This window comes from Bufo bufo, chromosome 2 (genome assembly GCF_905171765.1).
Source record: "Bufo bufo chromosome 2, aBufBuf1.1, whole genome shotgun sequence".
Lineage (NCBI taxonomy): Eukaryota > Metazoa > Chordata > Amphibia > Anura > Bufonidae > Bufo > Bufo bufo.
Window position 1 is genome coordinate 765,521,477 of NC_053390.1, and position 27,616 is coordinate 765,549,092.

The window sequence follows — 27,616 nt, forward strand, 5'->3', positions numbered from 1 at the left end:
GCCTAGGAAAAGCTGAGAGAAGGCAGCGGCGCTGCTGTGAGCACTGCTGCCCTCTCGAACAGCTGATCAGCAAGCAGGGCTGGTGCAAGGATTTTTGCCACCCTAGGCGAAAGCAAATTTTGCCGCCCCCTTGACTCCACCCATTAACCACGCCCCTTTACCCGCCCCCTTTTTTGGACACTTATTCCATGCAACATTGTGCACTGTCTGTGGGGGCAGTATTACTTAGTGGGACACTGGGGGGCAAATTACGTAATGGGCACTGGCCATTACGTAATTTGCCCCCCAGTGCCCCAACAAAGTAATACTAACTGCCCCCACAGACAGTGCACAACTGCACACTGCCCATTACGTAATTTGCCCCCAGTGCCCCCACTAAGTAATACTGCCCCACAGACAGTGCACAACTGCACACTGCCCATTACGTAATTTGCCCCCCAGTGCCCCCACTAAGTATTACTAACTGCCCCCACAGACAGTGCACAACTCACTGCACACTGCCCATTGCGTAATTTTCTCCCCAGTGCCCCCACTAAGTAATACTGAACTGCCCCCACAGACTGACACTGTGCACAGTCACACTCCAACCAGGCAGCACCCTTTCCCCCCTGAACAAACGCATGCCCGCGCAGGCTCGCAGGGGCAGCACAATCCACCATGATCCGTCCGGCCGGCAAGTACAGGAACAGCCGAACAGGAGGAGTCAGATGGATGACAGCCAGGTAGGGGGCGTGGCACGGGGGCGGCGGCTAGGAATCAGGAGAAGATGTTAGAACTTAGATGGATGGATCACAAGTAGGGGGCGTGGCGCGGGCGGCGGCTAGTCGGGAATCGGGATTTGGACTCCAGAGCGCCGGCTTATGGGTGGCGCCGGCCCTGTCAGCAGGGATCCCAGGTGTTGGACCCCCACCAATCAGATACCGATGACCTTTCCAAAGGAAAACCTCTTTAGAGAGGATCTGTCTCCTGACATGTCGTTTTTATTACTTGCTTTGCCCATCTAATAACAATTCTATTCTTATGATTCTTTGTTGTGCCATTCCTCTATTATTCCAGCAGTCTGCAGTAAAGGCACTGCTGAGTGTTACCAATTTCTGGCGTGTCTCACTCTGTCCAATCAGTGGCAGACTGTGCAGGGACACACCCCCAACTGGTAACACCCATCTGTACCTTTACTGCATACTGCTGGCAATTCATTCATGAACTCCTGGTAGAAATAATAAAGGAATGTCACAACTTACAGTGATGAGAATAGGTGCTCCAGAATTGTTATTACATGGGGGATGTAAGTAGTTAATAAATCAGACATGTCAGGAGTGGTGACAGGTCCCCTTTAAACTAACCATATGCTTCCATCTCAGTAAGGACAGAGAAATTAGAAAAAGAGCAAACAGCAGGTGGCGCTGTGCAGACACATTTCATTGAATAGCTCACTGGCTATACTACATTTTTAATTACATGCAATTACAAAAGTATTCGGATCCAGGTGCAAAATTGTACAATATTCTTTGTGACGCAACCCCTTTACGTGTATCTTTGTAGAATGGAAAAGAAATGTTGCGCACACACACATCCTGAGCTGCGGATATTCACAATAGATTTTAAAATTTCTGTGCAATAAAAATGAAGAAGACACAAGTAAGGCCGGGTTCACATCACCGTTTATTTTTCCATTCTTCTGATCCTGCAGAAGAGCAGAAAAATAAAGCAAAAAAATTTGTTATCCGTTTCAGCCATTTCCGTCTGAGACCCATTATTTTAGACAGAAAAAAAATGCAAATATATAAAAAATATATCAAACCACAAAAAGGAGTGTCCTGAGATAAAATCCAAACCATTATTTGCATAAAACAGGCTTGACAATCATGGAAAGAGCCTCATAAAAATAGCCCTTGTGTGTTGTGTCACTCAATCCGTCAATGGAAGGCGAAAGAGTCGTAGACGCTGAATGCGGTGATAACGCTATATGTGTTTTGGGTGTAGATATTCCTGTGTCTAGCCCTGTACTGGCTTCTGTCTGCTGGTCTCCTGAAATGCATGCTAAAAAGAATTCCTGGCATCTCCCTGTCAGCTTTTAGTCCAATAAGGAAGCCACAGATATACAGCACATGCTGCAGCTTCTGGAGCCTGGCTGCTTTCTGAAGGATCAGGACATCTGCAGTTACAGGAGAAGCGTGCTGGGGGCCTTGGCCGTCTCCTCTCTGCAGCCGCTCTGACTCTATACAAAACCCTCTTCAATGCGTGCCTAGTCCGAAAAGCCACTTGCTGATCTCTGTTAAAAAGGGGCAAGAACAGAAGAATGGCCTCGGGAAAAAATCAGCACGGCATGTATAATGGATCCAAAGCTAGCCTGCCGCTATCACAGGAATACACTCATGAACTGCATGTGAAGATGTGCAAGAAAATCGCTCAACTAACTAAGGTAAGATAACGAGCATCCCATCCGTCATGCCACCTAACGTGACAGAAATCCATTCAGGAGGCGCGATATGCCAGCACGTCGTGTTTTCATGCTTGCGTTTATGACGATCGTTACTTATTATGCTTTACGGATACCCTTGACTACTTTGTCTGATGTCTGTGCATCCGCAAGAATCTTTAATCTACATCTTTTTTAGAATGGTCATTTATATCGTACTAGTACTCCGCCAATGCAACTTGTTTTAACACTGGTTTGTCATTTGTCAGGTTCGGATGCACATTTTTTTAAATTTATTTTTTAAAGAGGTTCTAAAGGTGCCCATACCTTGGATGTAAATTTTTAGGGGTAAAAACTCACTTAGGTCTCCTGTGTTATCCATATTTAAAATGGTGCAGTGGCAGTGCAGTAGAATATACCGTAGGTAATAAAGTAATAGGCTGGCAATCATTATATTTCATTTCTTTCATGGAGAACATGGATGCGTGTGTTATAGGATAGGTGATTCCATCACATTGTGTGTTCAATATGCATTGACAGAAAGCAGAATGCCTAACGACATATAGCACTGTAGTTATATGTGTTATGTATTGTATCATTGAATGGTAATCCGATTGTGACACTAGATCCGGCGCCGAACATCTCTCGTCATTTCTCAATTGATTTAATATCTACAGGAGATTTTTGTATTTTATGTCTAGTTTGTATTTCATAATGTTGAGCAGCATTCAATCCTAATAATATATATAGGACAGTAAATAGATTACCTTCATTATCTATAGTGATTGCACACTCACACTTGCTGGTCGCTAACTTGTGGTCATAGATGGCGGTCGTATAGATGGCAGCTACAATAAGGCAGCATGGTGGTGGTGTTTGAAGGTTGTTTCTGTATCTGAATGTGTAAGAAGACATTTCTTGGCAGTTTGGGATGGTGTGTGGGTCATGGGGCATTTATCTTAAACTGGAATCACCCAAATATTCTACAGGTTTGAGGGTCCAAGTAGAAGATGTAAAAACGATCCATTAAGCACATTTGTGCTTAAGCTATAAAACTTTACTTGGCCTTATCTCAGTCTGCAAAGAATTTTACTTTATAGAGCAATAGTTTGTGCTCCAGAGCTTTACTTTTTTCAGCCATTTTGGATGCTATGAAGGGCAGTCAGTGGTCACCCAGCACACAGACCCCACCTACACCCTGGAAGCTAGGGTTGTAAATTCACCCTCTTAAAGTGGTTATCCGTTCACATTGAAGATGATACGGACATTCAGCTGTTCATTATGGGTTCTGGCATGCCTAACCCTCAACGTTCAGCTGTTATCAGCGTGGACGCTCCACCTGACCAAATGTACAGTAGTATTACATGGCAGCTATGTAGGACATGGAAGGGCCTGGTCAGATTGGTATGGAGGGGCTGTAGAGTGATCACAGGGTCAATTAATCCTTGGAAATGGAAGCATTCTTGCTTATGTTCTCAGCTTTACTGAAGATAGATTTCTGTCTACACTTGTGTTTTTGAGCAATATGGCATTGTTTAAAGGGAATTAAATATTGATTATCTATCCTCATGATAGGTCATCAATATCTGATTGGTGTGGGTGCAGCACCCCACCAATCCTCCCTTTAGAGAGCGCTCAGCCTCCTCACAGTAGACCAAGCACAGCGCAGTACATTGGGTAGTGGCTGTGCTTGGTATTGGAGTGGCAGAAAGTCCGTGTGACAATGAAACTGAGGTCACGTTAAGAGAGAGACCACAGGGCTCACCCAAGCATCACAACCCTTTCTAACATTTGACTGGTGGGGTTGCTGGGATTCAGACCCGCACCAATGTGATCATTTATATGACCTATCCTTAAAAGAGTTGTGCATTAATGGGGGGAGAGGTGTTTGCAACCCCCTCCACTTGGCTGGACCTGTAAAGGAAAGATTAGTTGCTTGTTTCCTGGCGCCAGCTGCTCACCCCTTTATCCTCCAGGCCTGCACTGTTCCACTGGGGTCCCTTGTTATCAACATCTGGTTTGACATTGCCGTAGCCAGTCACTGGCCATGGTGGAGACTAAATCCCTTTACATCAGAAGACCATTAGTCATGATATAAGTAGCCGGTCACTGTCACAGCCAGTGATTGACTGTGGAGATGTAAAACCGGATGTTTACCGCAAGGGAGCCCAGTGGAGTATCGCAGGCCTGGAGCAGAAGGAGTAGGGAGCCGGCGCCGGGAAACAGGTAAGTAATCTTTCCTTTACAGGTCCAATAAAGTGTGTGTGTGAAAGGTGAGGGGTTGCCGAAACCCCCCTTCATTTTTGCACAACCACTTTAAGTCCCAGACAACCCCTTTAAAGAGATGTAGTTTACATAAATTGAAAGAAACTAGGTAATTTACAATTTAAATACTGATTCAGGCACTTGTTCTAGTTCAGCTAAATATGGGTACAATACTCCCATCTGGATGTAAGGAATCTTGCTAGAACTGACTGCGTGCCAAGACTGCACCAGAATTTTGGCCAAAAAAATCTGGCACATAGTAAGTCAACTAATTTATCATCCAACATCAGGTTTCAAATTTACACTGTCTAAGACTGGTTTAGTAAATCTGACCCAAAGTATTTTATGAGGTTTGCTTGGCTTGCCGAAGCCAATTGAAAATGATAACCAATAACTTGTCTCACCTGAGAAAAACCATAGCAGGAAAAAAATATGAACTATATCAAAACCACATTATGGAATGCGGAAATGCAGGGTGTCAATGAGAAAAAAGCTCACTTTCATGATAGGACATCTTTTCCAAAGAGGAAAACCCCTGCAGAAAAAGCACAGTTAGTGATGTAAACGTATGTATACCTCAACTGTATTAGGCTAAATTCACACAACAGTGAAAAATGGCCGTGTGACACAGATGTTTTCATAGCTGATTACAGTCTATGTGGCTAGTCACATGGCAATTTTTTAACAGCCAGTGAATAGCGGCCATGAAAAATATAGGAAAACCAGACGGACCCCATATAGATCAATGGCCCCATTTTTAATGGCCGTATAGACAGTAGTGCAGCCGTCAGGTCCTGCTGCATCCATTGAATAGTGAGGGTTCAAGGAGGAAGTGTCCCTGCGTATTCAAGTGGATGAGATGAGTATTTTACTTTATTTTTTTGTTTTTTTGTTATTTCATCACTGGCGGGGTGGTAGGAACATGGGGGCATTATATATGGGGACACAGCTGAGGTTCCATTACATATATGGGGCACAACTGGGGCTAATATCTATACTAGGGCACACTTTGGGGACTACTAGGAGGCAACAAGGGGGTCTATAACAGAGGGCACAACTGGGGGGCCATGATAACTACAGGGGCATAAAGGGCTGCATTATTTATATTGGGATCTCTATGGATGGGGCCTAATATATTATTATTATTATTTGACTTAATGGAGTATGTCTATCCTCCCTGTACACCAGAAAACTGGCATCAAAAAGTTGCAAATTTTGGTGCACCACCCCGCTTACGGTACTTGAAATTTTACAGCTTTTTGAGGGTTTTCAGCCCTTCTTGCCACTTTTCAAAAAAGTGGGTAGAGTGGGAAGCAGGACTGGGCATAGGCTGCCTGGTATATTTATCATAATCTAGGCCAGGAAACTGGCATAGATAATACCTGAAATCTACACTAGCTCCCCTGCATAGATGTGCCACAACTATTAAGAGGCATGTGGCGCATAATAATTGTGACACATCTTAAGCTAAGGGGAATAGATTAAGACCCATGTGTAAAACGCCAGCCTTAATAAATGTTCCTCAATGTGAGCAAAGTCTAAAATGTAATACTGTGTTTTGGTTATAGCAATGAATGGGAGCTACACACACACAGGGTAGCACAGTAAGCTTCCCTTTTTCTGGTAACTCTGAAGTTATGGAAATAACATAGTTTGTTGTTTTATGCTGTTTGCTTAACTCTCATTCACTGCTATGACAGCGGTGGAAACAGCAGAGCGCAGACCTCTTAGCCATTTTCCGCAATTCCACCTACTCCTGGATGGCACTTCTCAGCCATGAAAGAATGAGAGTAAGGGAATCTTGTCTGAATGTAATATTATCTTCTCCGCTATGCTGGTGGGCATAGCCACTGGAGTACTCACTCTTTTTGCTGCTCCATGCTTCAGGTGACTCGTGGCCTCCCCCACCCATTCCTCCTGGTGCACGATCCTGTAGGGCATTTCATGCTCTTCCCGTCTCTTAAATAGCCAGTATGTGTATGGGCCAATCTGTCCCCGGCAATGGCAGCCATCCCTAGGGTATATAGGGAGCCTTCCCCTTTGGGCAAGGTGCCTGAGCTGTAGGATCCGAGCTTGTTTACTCTGGCCTTTTTACTGTATGGACCTTGTGCCCCCTGCCCTGATCTACTGCCTGTTTACTAATTTACATAAGCACCGCCTGTCTTGACCTCAACCCTCTGACCACGCTTCTCCTTTGGTCCCACCCATCAGTGTTTCTTGACCTGCCTGGATCAGCAACCTCTGAATGGAGAATACTTCTAGAGGTAGTGGCTTAGTGGCCCATGCAGTGAAGTCCAGATCCCTGTTACATAGGTGAAAGGGCAAAACCAGGAGTCCACCTTCACAGGGCCCTCAGAAGTAGCCCCAAGTCAAATTAATTCAGTGGCACATTACCCGTCGCTTTAGATTTCTATTCACATTTGTTTGCACTGTGATGGAAAATACCTCAGTCCAAAATGAATCCCAGTAGACAGGCTGCTCATTTATAGTGTGAGACTATTTCAATGTCACCTGTGAATTGGAAAAGATCTGTAAAATGCAGTCATATTCCCAAATTGTCAGTGTAATGTATATGGAATACTGATGTGAAGATTTTATATGTCATTGTATTAAAAATGAACTTGATTGCAAAACACTGTTTTGACAGAACTATAAATTTATCTCTAAAGATGGAACTGCACAGAATGACAAACAGCTGAGTCACAATGAGCAATTATCCTATTATTCCTCCTCGATGGACAGAGCCCCTTCATGTATTTTTTATATTTCAAATTACTGCAGGATGAGATGGAAAAGAAAACATTTTTCCATTCAGGATAAATATCTGTTTTTACAAATCTAAATTTAAATTGAACCAGGACCCCCGTGGTTTTACTATAAAATATTATGACTACTTACAAAGGTTGTCAACGTTGGACAATGTCTTTATAAAAGAAGTGCTGATCACTGGCGATCACCAGAGATCCTTTGTAAGTTGTATTGAAAGTAAACATTAATTTCCCCTGCGGTGCCACCACAGGTGAAATAAATCATTACATGGGTCCCATTGAAATCAGTGAGCTCTTGGACATGTAGGGCCTTCCAGACCCATTCAAAGAGCTAGTTATGACTACAGAGGCTGGCAGTGTGAGGTGTCGGACACTCACTGATTGGCTATTAATGACCTATCCTGAGAGAAAGTCATCAATATTAGGAGCCTGGAAAATCCCTTTAAATGAGTGTGTTACACTGGTGACCTGTGTCCGCCACTGCTCCACTATCTCGGGCAGGTGTTGCTCCACTGACCCTGTATATATTGGGGCTAGCATTCAGTGAAATTTCAAGGTTAACCTTCCCTCTTGCTTTCTGTTCAGCTGCTGACTATGGTGCTGATCAACCCTCCTATTTATTCCACCCCTTTGCCTGAGTTTAGGTATTCTAGTGTTTGCTAGTCCTAGTGTAGGTGTGCTTTTCTGTATGTCTACCTGTGTAGGAACTCTGCCTGTTTACCGACTCTGAACCTCTGCTGCCTCCTCTGACTTCGGATTTGTTTTACGGATAAGCACTTACTCTGCCTGCCCTGATCTTGGCCGGTCTACTGACTGAGTATTGTCTGCTCCTTTGTTGCTTCACACCAGTGTCCCTGACTGCCATGTGTCAGATGTTAACTACACCGGTACTATTCCAGGAGGTAGCACCCTGGTTGGTTTTCTGCAGCGATGTCCAGATCCCTGTATAGGGGTTTAAGGGTGAATACCAGGGGACCACCAGAAGAATGCCCTTAGGTTTAGCCCAAAGCCAAACTGGTTAGTTGTCACAGTGGTTTCATGCCCACTGCCCATTACATAGTGTTTATGAGCTGTCAGGTGTTTAGAGATAAGACCACAGATCCAGCTGTCACAGCAGCTCCTTGACTTCAGTGTGAAGCAGAGAGCCAGTAAAACTCTTTTAAATTGTTTTTGAGATGGTATAAGACCCCAGTTTTTCTGAAAAAAGCTAACATCTCCCCCGATGAGTGCTGGAGATGGGAAACACAAAGAGAACTCATGTACACGTATGGTTGGAATGCCCACTCATACAATCCATTTTGGCAGACCCTTAAGAACACAAAACAATTTGCAACAGGGAAGTCTCCTTACCACATCAGACCATTCTACTCTGCTTCCCTACTAAAAGTTGTCTCATCACTTGACTTACACCAGATGCCAAGCTGTTAATCCCTCAAGACTGGAGGAACACAGATCCTCCAATGATTGCTCAATGGTTGACGAAAGTATATCAACTCTTTCGCCTGGAGGAGCTTTATGGATGGGAAAGAAGCTCTAGATGAAAGTTCCTGAAAACTTAGGGGTCCCTGGATAGCTTACAATAAGAATTAGTTTCTGTGCTCGCTCATCCACTCTCATAGGCAATTTCCAATTATTGTACTATGTCTCTCTCTACTTTTCTGTATCTTCCTTGGACAGCTCTTCCTGAAACCAGCATTAGTTTTTGACTTTATGTTTTATCTTTCTTTGTGTATCCGTGGATAATGTTGAGATATGGGATTATACTATTGATACCACTGTAATTTCAACATACTGTATAAATACTATGGTGATGTGACTCTGTTTCTTGCCTACATCACTCATTATTTTCTCTATTTGTACTGTTTTTTCACTTGTTAAAACCTTAATAAAAATAGATTTCACAAAAAAAATGCCCCCAAAGTTGTCTATAGCTTTTAAGACGCCAGTAGCAAGATACAAGCGGTAGTACTGACAAAACAATCTGTATTCTGTGTCAGTATTTTAATATGCCCATGGAGGCATACGCCTAACCTGTACTCATTGTCTAATTTTGCAGCAGGAGATTCCATAAGATACCAGGTATTGGGTTCTGAGTGGGATTTTCATCCTCTGCAACCCCTTTTCCTGCTCATCTGGCTTTATGCAAATCTATGTAACGACATACAAATGCCGAGGCGTGGATTAATCCTACCATACAAACTATTTCCAGTGGCATACCTCCAATGGAGGCAGATCAATGCTGAGACCAGTCTGCCTGGAGGCAAACCAGTGCTGACAAGTTATCACCCTCTGAGGCCATGGGTACCTGTGGTTTATGTATATACCATGTTTATATCCCCAGTATTCATTTGCACTCGCAAATGCAGATTTGTGATTTTTTTTTTGTGCCGCCGGTCCTTTCTCCATTCCATACTCCCCCAGTTATGTTCACTTGTTATCCTTCTGATCAAAGAACACATACACATACTGCTTTATGGAATTATCATAACCCAGCACAGTTACATACAGAATGAAATCATCGAAAAATTTAGAGGACAGTGTCGTCTGCTTTAATTCTGCATTTCTGAAAGCACTGCATTCATAATTACTCAATATATTCTATCTCGTAGAATTAATGTCCCCGTTTTAGCCGATTGTCTGTCCCTTTTGAAATATGAGGTGTTCTACGCGTATACAAAGACACAGGAAGGACACTGACAGTACAACATTATCTGTTCTCTCTGCAAAGCCTGATAATAAAATACATCCTTAATATAACAGAATTACCTCTTGAAAGCTTTCAGGCACGGAATCATATATTGATTTTCATTCAGTACACAATAATCTGCCTTTAAGGAAAGGACATTATAATATACAGTGCCCTTGTACTTGGACATTAGTTATAACATCGCAGATGTGGAAGATCTTTCCCGATGCTTTATATGTTATGAACCAGCATTTAGTGATGACTCACCCTACAGTGGTTTCCATGTTGAAGTAAGTAGCTTCTATGCTAACCCGCACAATTAGCAGAGGTAATTTTGACCCTTCCTGTGCTGTACATGACCATGCAGCCCTAGTGTTAAAGCAGTTCTCTCATATTAATATGCAGACAAAATTAAAGGGGTTCTCTGGGACATAGAAATTGATCGACTAACCTAAAAATAGATCATCAGTAGAGATGAGCGAATTTCTTAAAAGTTCAATTCGGCTGATTCGCCGAATTTCACAAAAAAAATTGTTTCGTGGCGAATTACGAAGCGCATATTTTTGTAAGTAGCGGATGTAATGACAGGGAGCAGCGATAGTGCCGCCCCTGTCATTGTACTCCTTAGATGCCGCGTTCATGCATGATTGGGGCATCTGAGTGTAAAATTAACAATAAAAAAAAAAATTATCAAACTTACCGCCTCCATTTTCTCGCGACGGCCCGCGAAGCTCTCGGCCTCATTGATTTAACCTGAAATAGTATAAAAAAAAATAATTCACAGTTACCTCCACCATTTGCTCGCGACAGGCTGCCAGCCTCCATCTTGCTTGAAGATCTCGGCTGAAATCCCGTGCGGCGCGAGATTATGTCATCATGCCTGCTGGCGGGTGACGTATGACGTCATCCCGCCGGTCAGTGGGATGATGTAATCTGGCGCCGCACGGGATTTCGGCCGAGATCTTCAAGCAAGATGGAGGCTGGCAGCCCGTCGCGAGCAAATGGAGGAGGTAAGTCTGAATTTTTTTTTTATATACTTTTTCAAGTTAAATCGATCAGGTTTCAGATTAAATCTATCCTGAAATTCAGATGGAATTCCACTTCGTGGGATTTGATTCGCTCATCTCTAATCATCAGCATCAGATCGGTGGGGGTCTGACATCAGTCCTGGAAACTATTTGGTGGATAGAAGGTTTTGTCCACTGTGTAGTTTCAGGCACCAGTGTACTGCAGTTCAGTTCCCATTCACTTAAAAGGGGTTGTCCCATTAAAAATATTCTACAGTTTTCAAACCAGCACCTGGATCTGAATAGTTTTGCAATTGCATGTAATTAAAAATTTTGCATAGGCACTGAGCATATTCAAAAAAATGTATCTGTATAGCGCCACCTGCTGTTTGTTTTTTTCTTATTTCTTTAACCTGCTCACTGAGAAGGCCACACATGCTCAGATTCATCCATCAACTGCCTCCTGAGCTGTGATAGGCAGAGCATGGACATGCCCCCTGAGCTGTGATAGGCAGAGCTGAGACACGCCTCCTGAGCTGTGATAGGCAGAGCATGGACACGCCCCCTGAGCTGCAGCAGAACAGACACTCCTCTTGATCGGTCAACTTGATAAAAATCTAGCAGAGCAATGAATGTGGAGATCTCTGGATCCATGTCAGGTACAGGGCTGGTTCTAGCTTTATTAGAAAGGTATTGTCGTGTACAATATGATGTCTGATTTTCATTGTTTACATTAGTCGTGGGATAACCCCTTTAAATGGGAGCTGAGTTGCAGTTCCAGAAATGGCCACTACACAGTGTAAGGAGTCATCTGCTCTATGCCCTTTATAGATTACAACTAATTGGTCGGGGGTGTCAGGTGTTGGACCTCCCCTCACTCTGAAATTGATGACCTAATTTGAGGATAGGTCATCAATTTCTAAGTCCCCTTTAGGACAGAATATTATAAATATGTCTGGTGGGCCATATTTTATACATAAAAAGGTTGTCTGGATCCTTACACTGCTGTGGGCTCATACTGTACGTATATGTGCCTTTATTTTTATAGAAATTTTTATGCAGTTTCCCCCCCCCCCACATATTTCCTATCACTGGGTGACCTAATCAGAGATAGCTGATTTAGTGAGAATGAGAGGGGATCAAGGTTGGAGGAAAATAGTAGTTAACAGTGCAGAAGAGGTGAAGGGTTAATTTTTCAGTAGAGAGATAATAACAGCATGTTTAAAAGAGGAGGGAAGGAGACCAGAAGAAATGAGAGGTTATTTTCTAGAAAAAATTATTTGAGAATTTACTATTTTTGTGTATAACTGAATTGTTCGCCTTGCTGTCTGTGATATGGTAGGTTGCCCTCGCCGATTTATTTTTTACAATGCTCCTGACATACACTGGCTTATCCGCAGTTTTATGTAGCCCTGGAGTATTCATTAACAATAACAGTAAATATGTGACAGTGTATCTGCATGAAATCTTGGTTTTAGAAATGAGCCTAGAGGATGAAGCTGCTCGAAGGCAGTTTTGCTGGTAATCTTTGTATAATGATATGAACATGTATATATTGTACCGCACCTCTCACCGACTACAATGTCATTATTTTAAATTGTCCTTAGATGCAAATGATTTTTAATTGGTGGATATATAAATTCAAGCTGGTTTACACATGAGTGAGTACAGCATATAGAAAAATGCAGACAGAGACCAATTTTACACAAGTGTTTGCTCTGTGTCGCATCCATATTTATACAGTCTGCATTGTGATGATAATCTATGGGGCTTGTCACATAATCTTTAAACATATGCACATATTTAAAAAAAATCTGTGTACACTACTGCTATCCATATTACAGTCACATACTTACCATTGAAGTCTGCAGAGAATGTTAAAATAGGGATGACTCTGTCTTGTATTACAAATCCTATGTGGACAAACTTAAAGGGAGTCTGTCACCACATTTTGACATTATAGACCGCTTACATAGCGCTGTAGTATAACTGTAGATGATTCAAATGGTACCTTTAGTGTGTTCTTGTGAAGTTCACCCGAGGCAAAAACTGACTTTTATTTGTATGTAAACGAGGGCTCGCAAGAGAAGAGCGGGCAGAGGCTGGGGCGGGGATATGTCCCCATTGTCTGATAGGTGTGGGTCCCAGAGGTGAACGGAGCCCTGAAAGAGGTGGAGGGTGAACTGTGCATGCGCAGCCGCCCTCCATTCATTTCTATGAGGTCACCGAAAATAACTGAGCACCAACCCGCACCTATATCAAGAACGAAGTGGGAAAAGTTGTGGCTGTAGGACCCCGGGTTTCCCTGGGTCCAGCCACTACCGAGCTCTCTCCCATAGAAGTGAATGTGAGCGCACCGTGCATGTGCGGCCTCCGCTCCCATTCACTTCTCATAGAAATAAATGGCTGCGCATGCACAGTTCACCTTCCACCTCTTTCAGGGCTCCGTTCACCTCTGGGATCCGCATCTATCAGACAATGGGGGCATATGCTACCGATTTGCCTCCATTGTCTAAGATGGGAAACCCCCTTTAAGGGTCCATTCACACGTCTGTTGTTTCTTTCCTGATCTGTTCCGTTTTTTGCGGAACAGATCTGGACCAGATCTGGATCCATTCATTTTCAATGGGTCCTGAAAAAAAATCAGACATTGAGCTGTCTGATTTTTTTCAGGACCCATTGAAAATGAATGGGTCCAGATCTGTTCCGCAAAAAACGGAACAGATCAGGAAAGAAACAACGGACGTGTGAATGGACCCTAAAGGTTATGTGCGCTGATTATCAAACATGTTTTTATTACTCCAGTGCATTTAACAGGAGTGTGTCAGCAGTTTTAACTATGCTAAACTGCTGGCTGCTCTAGCTAGGTGCTGGGGAGAACAGAACAAGCATACATTATCATAAATAGTGTGAATATAAACTTACTTTTATCCCGCCAGATTCTGCTCCAGATTCACTCTATTGTCTGCATTGAGTTGCTTTACAAACCCTCCCATTTGCTTTGAGTGACAGCTGTAGCATCCAAACAGGAGACCACTACCACCGTGACGCAGAGGGGAGGGGGCTCTGAAACCGTTCAATTCAGAGAGCAACTCACAATGAAGCCCTGCCTCCTAGGTAATTGTAGGAGCAGTGCCAGGCAAAATAAAAGTTCAAATTCACACTACCCTTGATAATAAAGTTCCACTTTGCATAGTCAAAACTGCTGACAGATTCCCTTAAAAAATAAAAAAGACACAGCTCAAAAAAATTCTTAATTTTTCTCCAGTTTGTGCACACAAATCTTATCGAGATCTGAGTGGTTCCACGGTAACAGACTACAGACAAACACTATGTAGTCTGATTCTGTAGTGATATTCTATTCCATCTATCTCCTAAGGGTACTTTCACACTAGCGTTTTCCTTTTCCGGCGCTGAGTTCCGTCCTAGGGGCTCAAATCCGGAAAAGAACTGATCAGTTTTAGGCCTCCTGCACACGACCGTTGTGTGCATCCGCGTCCGTGGTTCCGCTTTCCGTTTTTTTTCGCGTACCCTTTGACTTTCAATGGGTCCGTGGAAAAATCGGAAAAGGCACCGTTTGGCAGCCGCATCCGTGATCCGTGTTTCCTGGCCGTGAAAAAAATATGACCTGTCCTATTTTTTTCACGGCCAACGGTTCACGGACCCATTCAAGTCAATGGGTCCGTGAAAATCACGGATGCACACAAGATTGTCATCCTCGTCCGTGATCCGTGTCCGTGATCCGTGTCCGTTTTTTCCTATCATTTCAATGGCAAACTTGACTTAGATTTTTTTTTTCATTTTTCATGTCCGTGGATCCTCCAAAAATCAAGGAAGACCCACAGACGAAAAAACGGACACGGATCACGGACCAACGGAACCCCGTTTTGCGGACCGTGAAAAAATACTGTCGTGTGCAGGAGGCCTTATCCTAATGCATTCTGAATGGAGAGTCAGTCCTTCAGGATGCATCAGGATGTCTTCACTTCAGTCTTTTTGACTGATCAGGCTTTTCAGAAAAACGTAGCATGCTGTATTTTTACCTCCGGCCAAAAATCCTGAACACTTTGACTGAACGCCGGATCCGGTCTTTTTCCCATTGACTTGCATTAACGCCGGATCAGGCGCTGTGTGTTCAGTCAAACCGGATCCGGCTTTTGCATGTTAAACCCGAAAAATGTGAAAAAAAAGTTAAAGTCCATAAATGGCGGATCCGTTTTTTCCAATGCATTTTTTCATTGTAATCAAAATCCTGATCAGGATTCAAATGTAATCCGTTTTCACACGTTTTTCCGGATCCGGCGGGCAGTTCCGGTGTCGGAATTGAACGCCGGATTAAAACAACGCTAGTGTGAAAGTAGCCTTAGTTCTGTGCACATCTTGTTTTTGCTGTATGTTTAAAGTATATGTTAAGATGGAAATTTAAAAAAACAAGCAATTTTGTTTTCTGTTTCTTTGTTTTAACATATACATTTGGTGGACGTTTCAATATATTCATGTCTCCTTTTTTTTTTAAAAAAAAGATATACATTTTTGTGAAACTTTTGAAGGTATCATCAAAAAAAAAAAAGGATACGTTTAACAAATGGAAACATTGTCTCACGTTTCAATTCAATTAGTCTCATTGACTGCAATGTAAAGAAAAGTATATGCTTCTCTAGGTTTTTGGTAGGACAGAAGGTGGGGTATGCTATTCTGTCTTTCAAAAAAACCTTCAGAAACAAACATTGACAAAGAGTCAAAAGTATGCCCTTTTGAACAAGTTTGCCCGACTATAGCTCATGAGGACGTTGAACTATACGTTTTTTCTGTTTACAAATAGTATACGCTTGACGTACGGTGAAAATGAGATGTGGACAGCCCTTTAGCTACCTACTGAATTTATGCTAGTAACAAGTAGGGGACCTATGACAGTTTGACTACAGAATCAGACTACACAGGGATTGTTTGTAGTCTGTTATCATGGGGACACATACTGTAGGTCTGCACATGAATCAGGGACACAAATACAGATGCAGAAAGAAAACTACAAATAAGACTTGAAGCGAAGCAGGATATAATGGTGTCCATAAAGCCATAATAGCTACAATGTACCCTAATATTTCAGCTTGGAGAGGCAAACAATGGAATGAATAGAACGAAATATGAATTGCTGGAAACAATTTCATAAGAAAGAATGCTAAGCATGTTTTAATGATAGATGCGGTTGAAGCAAAGTGTCTTTTACATTCTGGTATGCGCAACATAATTTAAAGGTGTATTGTTGATTTATTTCAAGCTGTGAATGCAGAAATGTACAGCCCTTTGAAGTACAGCCTTGACTTTACTTTATATCCTTTTATAAAGCAATTACAGAAACAAATGAGTCTGTATTTCTTGTATTTTACAGAAAGATGCATATTTTATGCAGAAATACAAACCATGTAAAAAAGGATTTTTGTTTCTTAATATGTCCTGTTTTTCTTCATATTAAAATATAATTTGGAACAGAATGTCCAACTTAAGGGATGGGGGTTAATTTTTTCATCTGTTATTTTTCTTATGCAGAAACCGGGAGTGGATCTGAAACACAGAAAAATATAATGGAAACATTTAAGGGGTTGGCCCGGGTTCCTCTATTGATGACCTATCATCAGGATAGGTCATCAACATCAGATCGGCGGGCATCCCCCGCCGATCAGCTGTATGAAGAAAACACAACGCTCATTGGAGCACTGCGCTCTCTTCGCTGTTTACTTGCTCGCCGTCGACATCACAATGGTGAGTAGTGTAAATGCAGCTCCTCTGTCCCATTCACTTCAGTGGGTAGGAGCAGATGGAGTAGAACTGCTCCTTCTCACTGTAGTGAAGGGACGGAGGAGTTGTAATTACACTGCTTGCCGCTGCGATGTCAGCGGAGAGCAGGTAAACAGTGGAGATAATGCAGAGCTCGCATGATAGATCAAATAGCTGATCGGAGGGGATGCTGGGAATTGGACTCCACCTATCTGATTTTGCTGACCTATCCTGAGGATAGGTCATCAATATAGCTTTAAGGCCTCATGCACACAAACGTACCTTTCATCTGTGTGATATCTGCGTTTTTGCATACAGCACACTAACCAATTAATTTCTATATTGCCATGCACACATTCGTATCTTTTGTAGATCCATGTGGCTGTTGCACAAATTATAGAGCAGGTGTCACCGCCAGTGAGAAGGTCTGACAGACGTTCTTCTCTACCTCTTGTATGACGTTCTTTGTTTTGGTTTCACTTTGTCATCTCCTTTCCTTTTGCCAGGTGTCACTTATTTAGACTAATTGTCTTCCTTTATATTCCCTCCCATACTGCCTCACTTTACGGTTTATACTACTTCCTGGATGAAGTGTTCACTGCTGGAGGCTGCTGCTGCTGTTTGCTCAGATAAGTCTTTTCCTTTATTGTGTTTCCTTGCTGGCTTGATTCTAGGTGACCCTGACTACGTCCGTATTAAGTGCAGGGAGCCGGTGGTCGTGTCCCCTCACTATTATAGGGTTTTCAGGTGTCACACAGTCTTAGGTACGTGGGCATGCAATCGTCTAACATTGAGACCCTTGCATGTGCTTAGCAGTGAGGGAGAGCTCTTAGGGTTTTAAAGGGCTCACCTATATGGTCCTTAGTTTTGGATCAAGCCAGTCGGTCGTTTATTTATAAGTTCCAGCTATCTGCAACTTCACCCGTGACATTATAAACAGCCTAAACCGTCTTAAGCATGGATCCGGTTTCAGCCTTGATTGACCGCATGCAAGGTCTTTCGCTGGAGGTAGCAGATCTCCGTAAAACTGTGTCTCTGTCACGACCCATGGTCATGGTCGTGACTCTTTGAGTCCGCTTGCAGTTGTCAGCGGTCGTTTGGTTGTTCACCGCAGCTGTGAGTGTTTTGCCTCACGTGCAGTTGCCGCTGGCAACATGGTGTTCTTGGCAGTGTAGCAGCCTGAGCTTGTTGCTGGGCTGCTCACTGTCTATGCATTCGGTTGCCTATGGCAATTTGTGTTTATATGTTGCCTCACGTGTGGTTGTCGCTGGCAACATGGTTGGTACTTGGCAGTATAGCAGCCTGAGCTGTTGCTAGGCAGCTTGCTGTCAAGTGCATGCGGTTACACCTGGTTGGGTGTGTGTGTACGTATTCACTTTGTATGTCTGTTTGTTGTGCACGAGGTTATGTTTGTATGCACTGTGACACCTCCCTTCACTTGTGGTTGTCCGCGGCAACGTCTGGTGTTGTGTGCATGTGGTGGCAGTATCTCGGCCTGCTGGCTGTTCCTCTGGACATGGTTGCCACGCATGCCGTTGCCGGCGGTAACAGGTGAGTGTGTTTGTGTACGTTTCCCTTTAAGTGGCTGTCTTCCCTTCCCTGGTGTTAGAAGGGTTAACTCCCTTCTTTGTGTGAACACTGGGTGTGTCTGTGTGGGTGTGGCTACTTGGGCTATAAAGCCTCAGTTGAGACCTGAAGTCTGAGGGGTACTCCAGCCTTGTTTGTAAGCTGGAGGCACCCTCCTGGTCCCTTATACCATCTGCCAGTGAGGGCCACCCTTGTGGTCATAAACTCTTGTTTGATGTTATGAAGATGTGTCTGTGGTATGCTTATTTATTGCAGTATGGTTTCCTGGGTTCCTGTGTGGTGTGTGCTCTGTCTCTTGTGTTGTTGTGGACAGCAGCACTTATACTTGGGTTCCAGGCTCTGTGTCTGTGGCAGGTAGGTGTGGTACTAGTTGCCCTTACCTGCCATTGCCATATGTCTGTTTATGTTCCCCTTGTAGCTTGGCCACTTTAGACTCCTGTTTCTCCGTGTCTAGGAGGAACGGGCTGTCTACCTAGCTCCTAGCGCAGGGATCGGCGGAGGGTCAGTAGGGATCCGAGGTTCCTGAGCATGAGCCCTCCTACCTTCAAGGGCGGCTCATGCAGCTAGGAGTCAGGGTCAGATTAGGGAAGCTCTAGGAGGTGACTTGCTCCCTAATTCTGTCATCCTGGTCAAGCAGCGACCACCATCTTCCGTCATCGCACGGCTGAGGGTTTTCCCCATCCTCAGCCGTGACAGTCTCAGTTTCAGGTGACCGGTTCTGCTGGCGTTCATGGAGTTTGTTCCGAGCCTAAGATCTCGCTTCCGGATACGTTCTCCGGGGGTAGTGATAATTTTGTTCGTTTTAGAGAGGCTTGCAAACTCCATTTTTGCCTACTTCCCCATTCCTCTGGTGATGAGGAGCAGAGGGTGGGGATCATCATCTCGCTGCTCAGGGATAATGCTCAGTCTTGGGCCTTTTCGCTGCCGGTGGGAGCACGACCCTGCGATCGGTTGATTAATTTTCTGTAGCCGTGGGGCAGATATATGATGACCCGGATCGTATTGCTCTGGCTGAATCTTAACTGCATCTTTTATGCAAGGGTAAACATTCCACAGAGATATATTGTTCAGAATTTCGGAGATGGGCAGCTGATACTGGTTGGAATGATGCTGCACTCCGAAGTCAATTTTGCCATGGTCTTTCGGAAAGATTGAAAGATGCATTTGATTTTCATGAGAGACCAGCGTCGTTAGAGTCTGCCATGTCTCTAGCTTTTCGTATTGACAGGCGTCTTAGAGAGAGAGAGGAGACAACTCTTTCTTGTCATATTCAGCCTAAGAACAGTGGGGCTGTCTCATTCAGTGCGCAGGGGTCTCAGTCTGTCTCAATCCCCTCTGAGGAGGAGGCCATGCAGCTGGGTTTTCTTGCCTCTGATAGTAGATGATTCAGCTCTCAGAAGAGGGTTTGTTTCTGTTGTGGGGGTATAAATCATTTGGCTAATGTTTGCCCCTCTAGAAGATTCATGGAGTTTTCTGAAGGTAATAAAAAAATAAAAATAAAAGAAACCCTCTAAAGACTTTCCATTTGCTACTATTGGCAAGGTTGATGCGGAAATTGAAAGTTTGCCGTTTGCTTATAGTTCCCTTTTTCTCCTACCTGCCAGGGTGGCGCTAGACAGCAAGAACATTGTTTGTGAGATTTTTGTAGATAGTGGAGCAGCTGTCAATCTCACTGATAATCAATTTGCAACAACGCATGGTTTCCAGGTGTGAACTTTGGAAAAGGATATACAGTACAGACCAAAAGTTTGGACACACCTTCTCATTCAAAGAGTTTTCTTTATTTTCATGACTATGAAGGCATCAAAACTATGAATTAACACATGTGGAATTATATACATAACAAACAAGTGTGAAACAACTGAAAATATGTCATATTCTAGGTTCTTCAAAGTAGCCACCTTTTGCTTTGATTACTGCTTTACACACTCTTGGCATTCTCTTGATGAGCTTCAAGAGGTAGTCCCCTGAAATGGTCTTCCAACAGTCTTGAAGGAGTTCCCAGAGATGCTTAGCACTTGTTGGCCCTTTTGCCTTCACTCTGCGGTCCAGCTCACCCCAAACCATCTCGATTGGGTTCAGGTCCGGTGACTGTGAAGGCCAAGTCATCTGGCGCAGCACCCCATCACTCTCCTTCATGGTCAAATAGCCCTTACTTTCAAAGTTTTCCCAATTTTTCGGCTGACTGACTGACCTTCATTTCTTAAAGTAATGATGGCCACTCGTTTTTCTTTACTTAGCTGCTTTTTTCTTGCCATAATACAAATTCTAACAGTCCTACTGAATAGACTATCAGCTGTGTATCCACCTGACTTCTCCTGAACGCAACTGATGGTCCCAACCCCATTTATAAGGCAAGAAATCCCACTTATTAAACCTGACAGGGCACACCTGTGAAGTGAAAACCATTTCAGGGGACTACCGCTTGAAGCTCATCAAGAGAATGCCAAGAGTGTGCAAAGCAGTAATCAAAGCAAAAGGTGGCTACTTTGAAGAACCTAGAATATGACATATTTTCAGTTGTTTCACACTTGTTTGTTATGTATATAATTGCACATGTATTAAGGAGGACCTTTCACCAGAATAAAGTATGTAAACTGACTATACAGACGTGTAGAGCGGCGCCCAGGGATCCCCCTGCACTTACTATTATCCCCGGGCGCCGCTCCGTTCTCCGGTTATAGCCTCCGGTATAGTCATAGTTAGGCTCCACCCAGTGGAACCTGCCGCGGTGTCCTTCTCCTATGCTGTAGCGCTGGGCAATCGCAGAGCTCAGCTCATAGCCTGGCTATGAGCTGAGCGCTGCGATTGGCCAGCGCTACAGCATAGGAGAAAGAGACGCCGGCAGGTTCCCTTGGGTGGAGCCTAACTATGACTATACCGGAGGCTATAACCGGAGAACGGAGCGGCGCCCGGGGATAATAGTAAGTGCAGGGTGATCCCTGGGCGCCGCTCTACACGTCTGTATAGTCAGTTTACATACTTTATTCTGGTGAAAGGTCTTCTTTAATTCATAGTTTTGATGCCTTCAGTGTGAATCTACAATTTTCATAGTCATGAAAATAAAGAAAACTCTTTGAATGAGAAGGTGTGTCCAAACTTTTGGTCTGTACTGTACCTGTTTTTGCTATCGATTCCGCTCCACTTTCTCAAAGATCGTTAAAGGGCATAGTTCACAATATCCGTTTGACTGTGGGTGACGCTCATGTTGAGGATATGTCATGTTTCGTCTTAAGCGGATTACCTACTCCTCTAGTGTTGGGGCTACCCTGGCTCACTAAACATAACCCCACCATTGATTGGCAAGCAAGGCAAATAAATGGTTGGGGTGAGTTTTGCAGAGAGAATTGCCTCACGGCATCTCTTTCAGAGGTTTCTACCAAGACTGTGCCATCTTTTCTCTCTAAATTTTCTGATGTGTTTTCTGAGAGTGGTGTCCAGGAGTTGCCCCCTCACCGTGAGTACGATTGCCCTTCTAATCTCATCCCAGGCGCCAAGCTGCCAAAATCACGATGATACAATCTCTCCCAACCTGAAAGAGTCGCTATGCGCACTTATATCTCTGAGAGCCTGAGAAAGGGACACATCCGACCCTCGAAGTCACCTGTTGCCGCTGTTTTTTTTTTGTTAAGAAAAAAGATGCTTCTTTAAGACCTTGTCTGGATTTCAGGGAGCTTAACCGTATCACGATTCGTGACCCATATCCGCTTCCTCTGATCCCGGACCTGTTTAACCAGATTGTTGGGGCTAAAGTTTTTTCTAAGTTGGATTTAAGAGGGGCATACAACCTAGTCAGGGTCAGGGAAGGGGACGAATGGAAGACGGCCTTCAATACCCCTGAGGGACATTTCGAGAATTTGGTTATGCCCTTTGGTTTGATGAATGCTCCGGCCGTCTTCCAACATTTTGTGAACAGCATTTTTTATCATTTAATGGGGAAATTTGTACTGGTGTATCTAGATGACATTTAGATTTTTTCTCCTGATTTCAAGACTCATCGGGACCACCTATGTCAGGTCTTGCTGATTCTGCGGGAGAATAAATTGTACGCCAAACTGGAAAAATGTGTGTTTGCGGTTCCGGAGATTCAATTTCTTGGTTTTCTTCTCTCCGCTTCTGGTTTTCGGATGGACCCTCAGAAGGTCCGCGCTGTGCTTGATTGGGAGCTTCCTGAGAATCAGAAGGCACTGATGCAGTTTTTGGGTTTTGCCAATTATTACAGAAAGTTAATTTTGAATTATTCCTCTGTTGTTAAGCCACATTGTTAAATTGCATGGCATTCCTTCAGACATCGTTTCTGATAGGGGCACGCAATTTGTTTCCAGATTCTGGAAGGCCTTCTGTTTTCGCTTGGGGGTTCGGTTGTCGTTCTCTTCTGCTTTTCACCCGCAGTCGAATGGTCAGACCGAAAGCGTCAATCAGAATCTGGAGACATATCTGCGCTGTTTTGTGGCGGAGAATCAGGAGGATTGGTATTCCTTTTTGTCCCTTGCTGAGTTTGCTTTAAATAACCGTCGCCAGGAGTCCTCTAAGTCACAATTTTTTGGTGCATATGGGTTTCATCCGCAGTTTGGGACATTCTCTGGAGAGGGGTCTTCTGGTTTACCTGATGAGGAGAGATTTTCCTCGTCTTTTTCATTTATTTGGCAAAAGATTCAGGGTAATCTGAAGAGGATGAGTGAGAGATATAAGCGTGTGGCGGATAAGAGACGTGTGCCTGGTCCGGACCTGAATGTGGGAGATCTGGTGTGGTTGTCTTCAAAGAATATCAAACTGAAGGTTCCCTCCTGAAAGTTGGGTCCTAAGTTTATTGGGCCTTACAAGATCTTGTCCGTCATCAATCCTGTTGCCTTCCGTCTTGATCTTCCTCAGACTATTAAAACCTTATGTCCAACCCATTGTACCCTCCTTTTTGCCTCCTCCTCCAATTTTTGTTGATGGTAATCTTGAATTTCAGGTCTCTAGGATTGTGGATTCTCGCATTATCCATGGTTCTCTTCAGTACCTCGTTCATTGGGAGGGTTATGGTCCTGAGAAGAGGATGTGGGTCCCAGTGGCGGACATTAAGGCCACTCGTCTCATCAGGGCTTTCCATAGGTCTCATCCTGAGAAGGTGGGCTCTGAGTGTCTGGAGTCCACCCGTAGAGGGAGGGGTACTGTCACAGCCAGTTCTGTGAAAAGGTCTGACAGACATTCTGTTACGAGGGTGTCAAGAGCCACGTCTGACTCCGATATACCCGGGGTCAGGAAGTCGCAGCGGGTGGCTGCGCGTTCGATGTACAAAGACAGTGCTGTTTCGTAATGGTAGATTTCTGGGTTTGCCTTGCAATCCTTTTTGGCTCACTCAGGGATCCGTAGCTTCTCCTCCTCAGCTGTTTCTTGTCCAGCAATCCCAACCTCCTTATATTCCCATCTCCCACTTCTCTGGTTGCCAGATATAGAGCTTCCTGCCTGGACTTCTATACTGACCCACTGGAGCTGAGTAGCTGAGATCCCTGGTTGTTGTTCCAGAGTGTTACCCTCCGGATCCCTGTTGGGCCTTGGTGGTCTGCTGTTGTCGCCCACCTGGGATTATATGTTTGTCTGTATTGTCTGTCCTCTTCTTGGTGTTTTCCTCTTAGTGTCAGTGGTGCGGACTAGTGATCCCACCGCACTGTTCACTACACAGGGCTCATCTTAGGGAAAGCCAGGGTTTAGGCACATGATCGGCGTACGGGTGAGGAACCCGTCTAGGGACGTCAGGGCAGTCAGGTGCCAGCCGCAAGGTGAGTCAGGGGTCACCACCTTTCCCTCTCCCTTGGACAGGGCCTTCCCATTTCCCTCCCTTTGCGTGACGCCGATCATTACACATTCTTCTCTACCTCTTGTATGATGTTCTTTGTTTTGGTTTCACTTTGTCATCTCCTTTCCTTCTGCCAGGTGTCACTTATTTAGATTAATTGTCTTCCTTTATATTCCCTCCCATACTGCCTCATTTTGCGGTTTATACTACTTCCTGGATGAAGTGTTCACTCCTGGAGGTTGCTGCTTGCTAAGATAAGTATTTTCCTTTATTGTGTTTCCTTGCTGGCTTGATTCTAGGTGACTCTGACTCCGTCCATATTAAGTGCAGGGAGCCGGTGGTCATGTCCCCTGACTATTATAGGGTTTTCAGGTGTCACACAGTCTTAGGTACGTGGGCATGCAATCGTCTACCATTGAGACCCTTGCATGTGCTTAGCAGTCAGGGAGAGCTTTTAGGGTTTTAAAGGGCTCACCTATATGCTCCTTAGTTTGGGATCAAGCCAGTCGGTCGTTTATTTATAAGTTCCAGCTATCTGCAACTTAAACCGTGACAACAGGTCCTATTCTTGTTAAATGGTCCTAGCAAAATTGCAGGTGTTTTTTCCTGTAATTTATAGATAGAGGCGCAGTAAAACGGCCCTCCCCTTCTACAAACACACTGCACACTGGTATTGACAATTTACAACGGTAATACTATATGTCTAATAAAACTGGTATATAAATGCTGCTATTACAATCCAGCATGTTCACTAATAATGTGTACAGTCTTGGGGCATAGCTACTCCAAGGAGAACTCGCCTTTCCACCCAACTTGTGCTGTTACTGCCACTGCTTTTGCCCCCCACGTCACCACTCTGTGACTGGGCCACTGTGTTAACTCCTCATGCTGTTGCCACCTCCTACTCTGTCACTGGGCCACTCTGTTGACTCCTCATACTGTTGCCACCTCCCCCCTCTGTGACTGGGCCACTGTGTTGACTCCTCATGCTGTTGCCACCCTCGCAACTCTGTCACTGCGCCTCTGTGTTGACTCCTCATGCTTTAACCATCCACACCACTCTGTGACTGGGCCACCGTGTTGACTCCTCATTAGTGTTGAGCACAAATATTCGAATAGCGAATTTTTATTTCGAATATCGCAACTTTGAGAATTCGCGAATATTTTGAATATAGTGCTATATATTTGTTATAGCGAATATTCGTCATTTTTTCCCATCTTAACACATGATTTCTCCCTGCTTCTTGCTTTTGGGCCAATGAGTCATTGGCCCACAAGCAACTTAAGCAGGGAGGAATTATGACTTTAGATGGAAAAAATACTGAATATTCTAAAAAACAAATATAGCACTATATTCTATAGTGCTATATATTCGTTTTTGACCCACACCTGTATTGATTGCCTAATATTCGCATATTACACGATTATTACCTTATTCTTCTAAATATTTGTGAAATATCGCGAATTCGAATATGACCTCTGCCGCTCATCACTACTCCTCATGCTGTTGCCACCCTCACCACTCTGTGACTGGGTCACTCTGTTGACTCCTCATGCTGTTGCCACCCCAGCACTCTGTCACTGGGCCACTGTGTCGACTCCTCATACTGTTGCCACCCTCACCACTCTGTGATTGTGCTACTATGTTGACTCCTCAGGCTGTTGCCACCCTCACCACTCTGTGACTGGGTCACTCTGTTGACTCCTCATGCTGTTGCCACCCTAGCACTCTGTCACTGGGCCACTGTGTTGACTGCTCATGCGGTTTCCACCTCACCACTCTATGACTGGGCCATTGTGTTAAATCCTCATGCAGTTGCCACCCTCCCCACACTATTACGGGGCCGCTATTGTCCCTGTTTGGCCTTGTTGACATCACCATTTATTTTACCGTTCTTCTGATCTGTCAGAAGGATGCTGTCTGATCTGTCAGATGGATCCTGTCCTTGGAGCAGCAACAAGGCCTGTATCACACGGTCCCTATTTTTTTTATCAGGATTAGCTCATCATTTGGAAGCCAAAAGCAGGAGTGGGTACCAAACACAGAAAACATGCAAATATTTCATTCACATGTCATCTCTCTTTTGGATCCACTCCTGTTTTTTTTGGGCCTTAGGAATACTAATGGATTACTGACCAAATGCTGACCATGTGAAGGAGGATGCTCAAAAGACAGGATGCGTTTTTTGGGGGTTGTTCTTATGATGGATGAGAAGAAGGTCAAAATAATAAAAAAAACACACATTTACGCTTTGTTATTGACAAGGAGGAATCCCTCCTAGCATCTAAATCCAGCAGCACTTACCCTTTCTACTAGTTAATTTCTTGTTGTCTTGCTGGTAAGCATTTCCCATCAGTGTCGGTATATGTCAGTGTCATTCATTTCTGTTCTGTTCATTCATCTGCTCTTAGGGTCCATTCACACGTCCGCAAAATGGGTCCGCATCCGTTCCGCAATTTTGCGGAACAGGTGCACACCCATTCATTTTCAATGGGACCGGAATGTGCTGTCCGCATCCACATTTGTTGATCCGCACTTCCGGATCCGCACTTCCGTTCCGCAATTGCGGACAAGAAAAGGCATTTTCTATGAGAGTGCCGGCGATGTGCGGTACCATGCAGATAGTGCCCTTCAATAATTATTGGCACACAGTATCCTAAAATAACTGCGTCCAGCAAATAGTGCCCCTGACACTAACAGTGTAAACATAAAGTCCCCAAAAAATAATTGTGGTAAGCTGATACTGTGCCAAGGTGCCCCCACAGTAATAGTGCTCCCAAAAGTCCCACCAATAGTAATAATTCTCTGCTAGAGCACACATGGTAGTAATAGTGCTCCTACAGTGCACCCAACATGTCTCCACTGTGCCCCAGAAGTAATAATGCTCCCATAGTGCCCATACTAGTAATCATGTTCCCCATAGACCCCCAATAGTAATAAAGCCCACCAAAAGGCCCCCAGTAGTAATAATTCCTTATAATGTGACAGTACAAAAAATGCCCCCTTATAATGTGTGCCAGTGCAGAAAATACCCCCTTTTAATGCCCCCAGTTGAACTAATGTCCCCCTAGTGCTCCTATAATGTGCCAGTATAAAATACCCCTATATAGTGCCCCCAGTAAGTGCCCCCAGAGTGCTCCTCTCCCCCCTTCCTCCTAGTGCCCCCCATAATGTACCAGTATAAAATGCCTCTATACAGAGCCCCCCCATATAAAATACCCCTTCTTTGTGGCCTCAGTAGATGCCCCCATAGTGCCCCCCAATAATGTGCCAGTAAAAAGTGCCCCCAATAATGTGCCAGTAAGAAACGCCCCCATAGATGCCCC

At 44.2% G+C, this 27,616-nt stretch overlaps 1 protein-coding gene across 2 annotated transcripts in view; it reads left to right on the plus strand.

Annotated features, from left to right (window-relative positions):
• Positions 1–1,937: 1,937 nt before the first annotated feature.
• The window catches only part of FAM184B (family with sequence similarity 184 member B), a 149,928-nt gene continuing 124,249 nt past the window's right edge, over positions 1,938–27,616 (plus strand). For both annotated transcript variants that reach the window (XM_040419043.1, XM_040419044.1), the window contains exon 1: positions 1,938–2,422. In XM_040419043.1, coding sequence (XP_040274977.1) covers positions 2,300–2,422 — 123 coding nt within the window. In that variant the 5' untranslated portion in view covers positions 1,938–2,299. The remainder of the gene's footprint in view (positions 2,423–27,616) is intronic.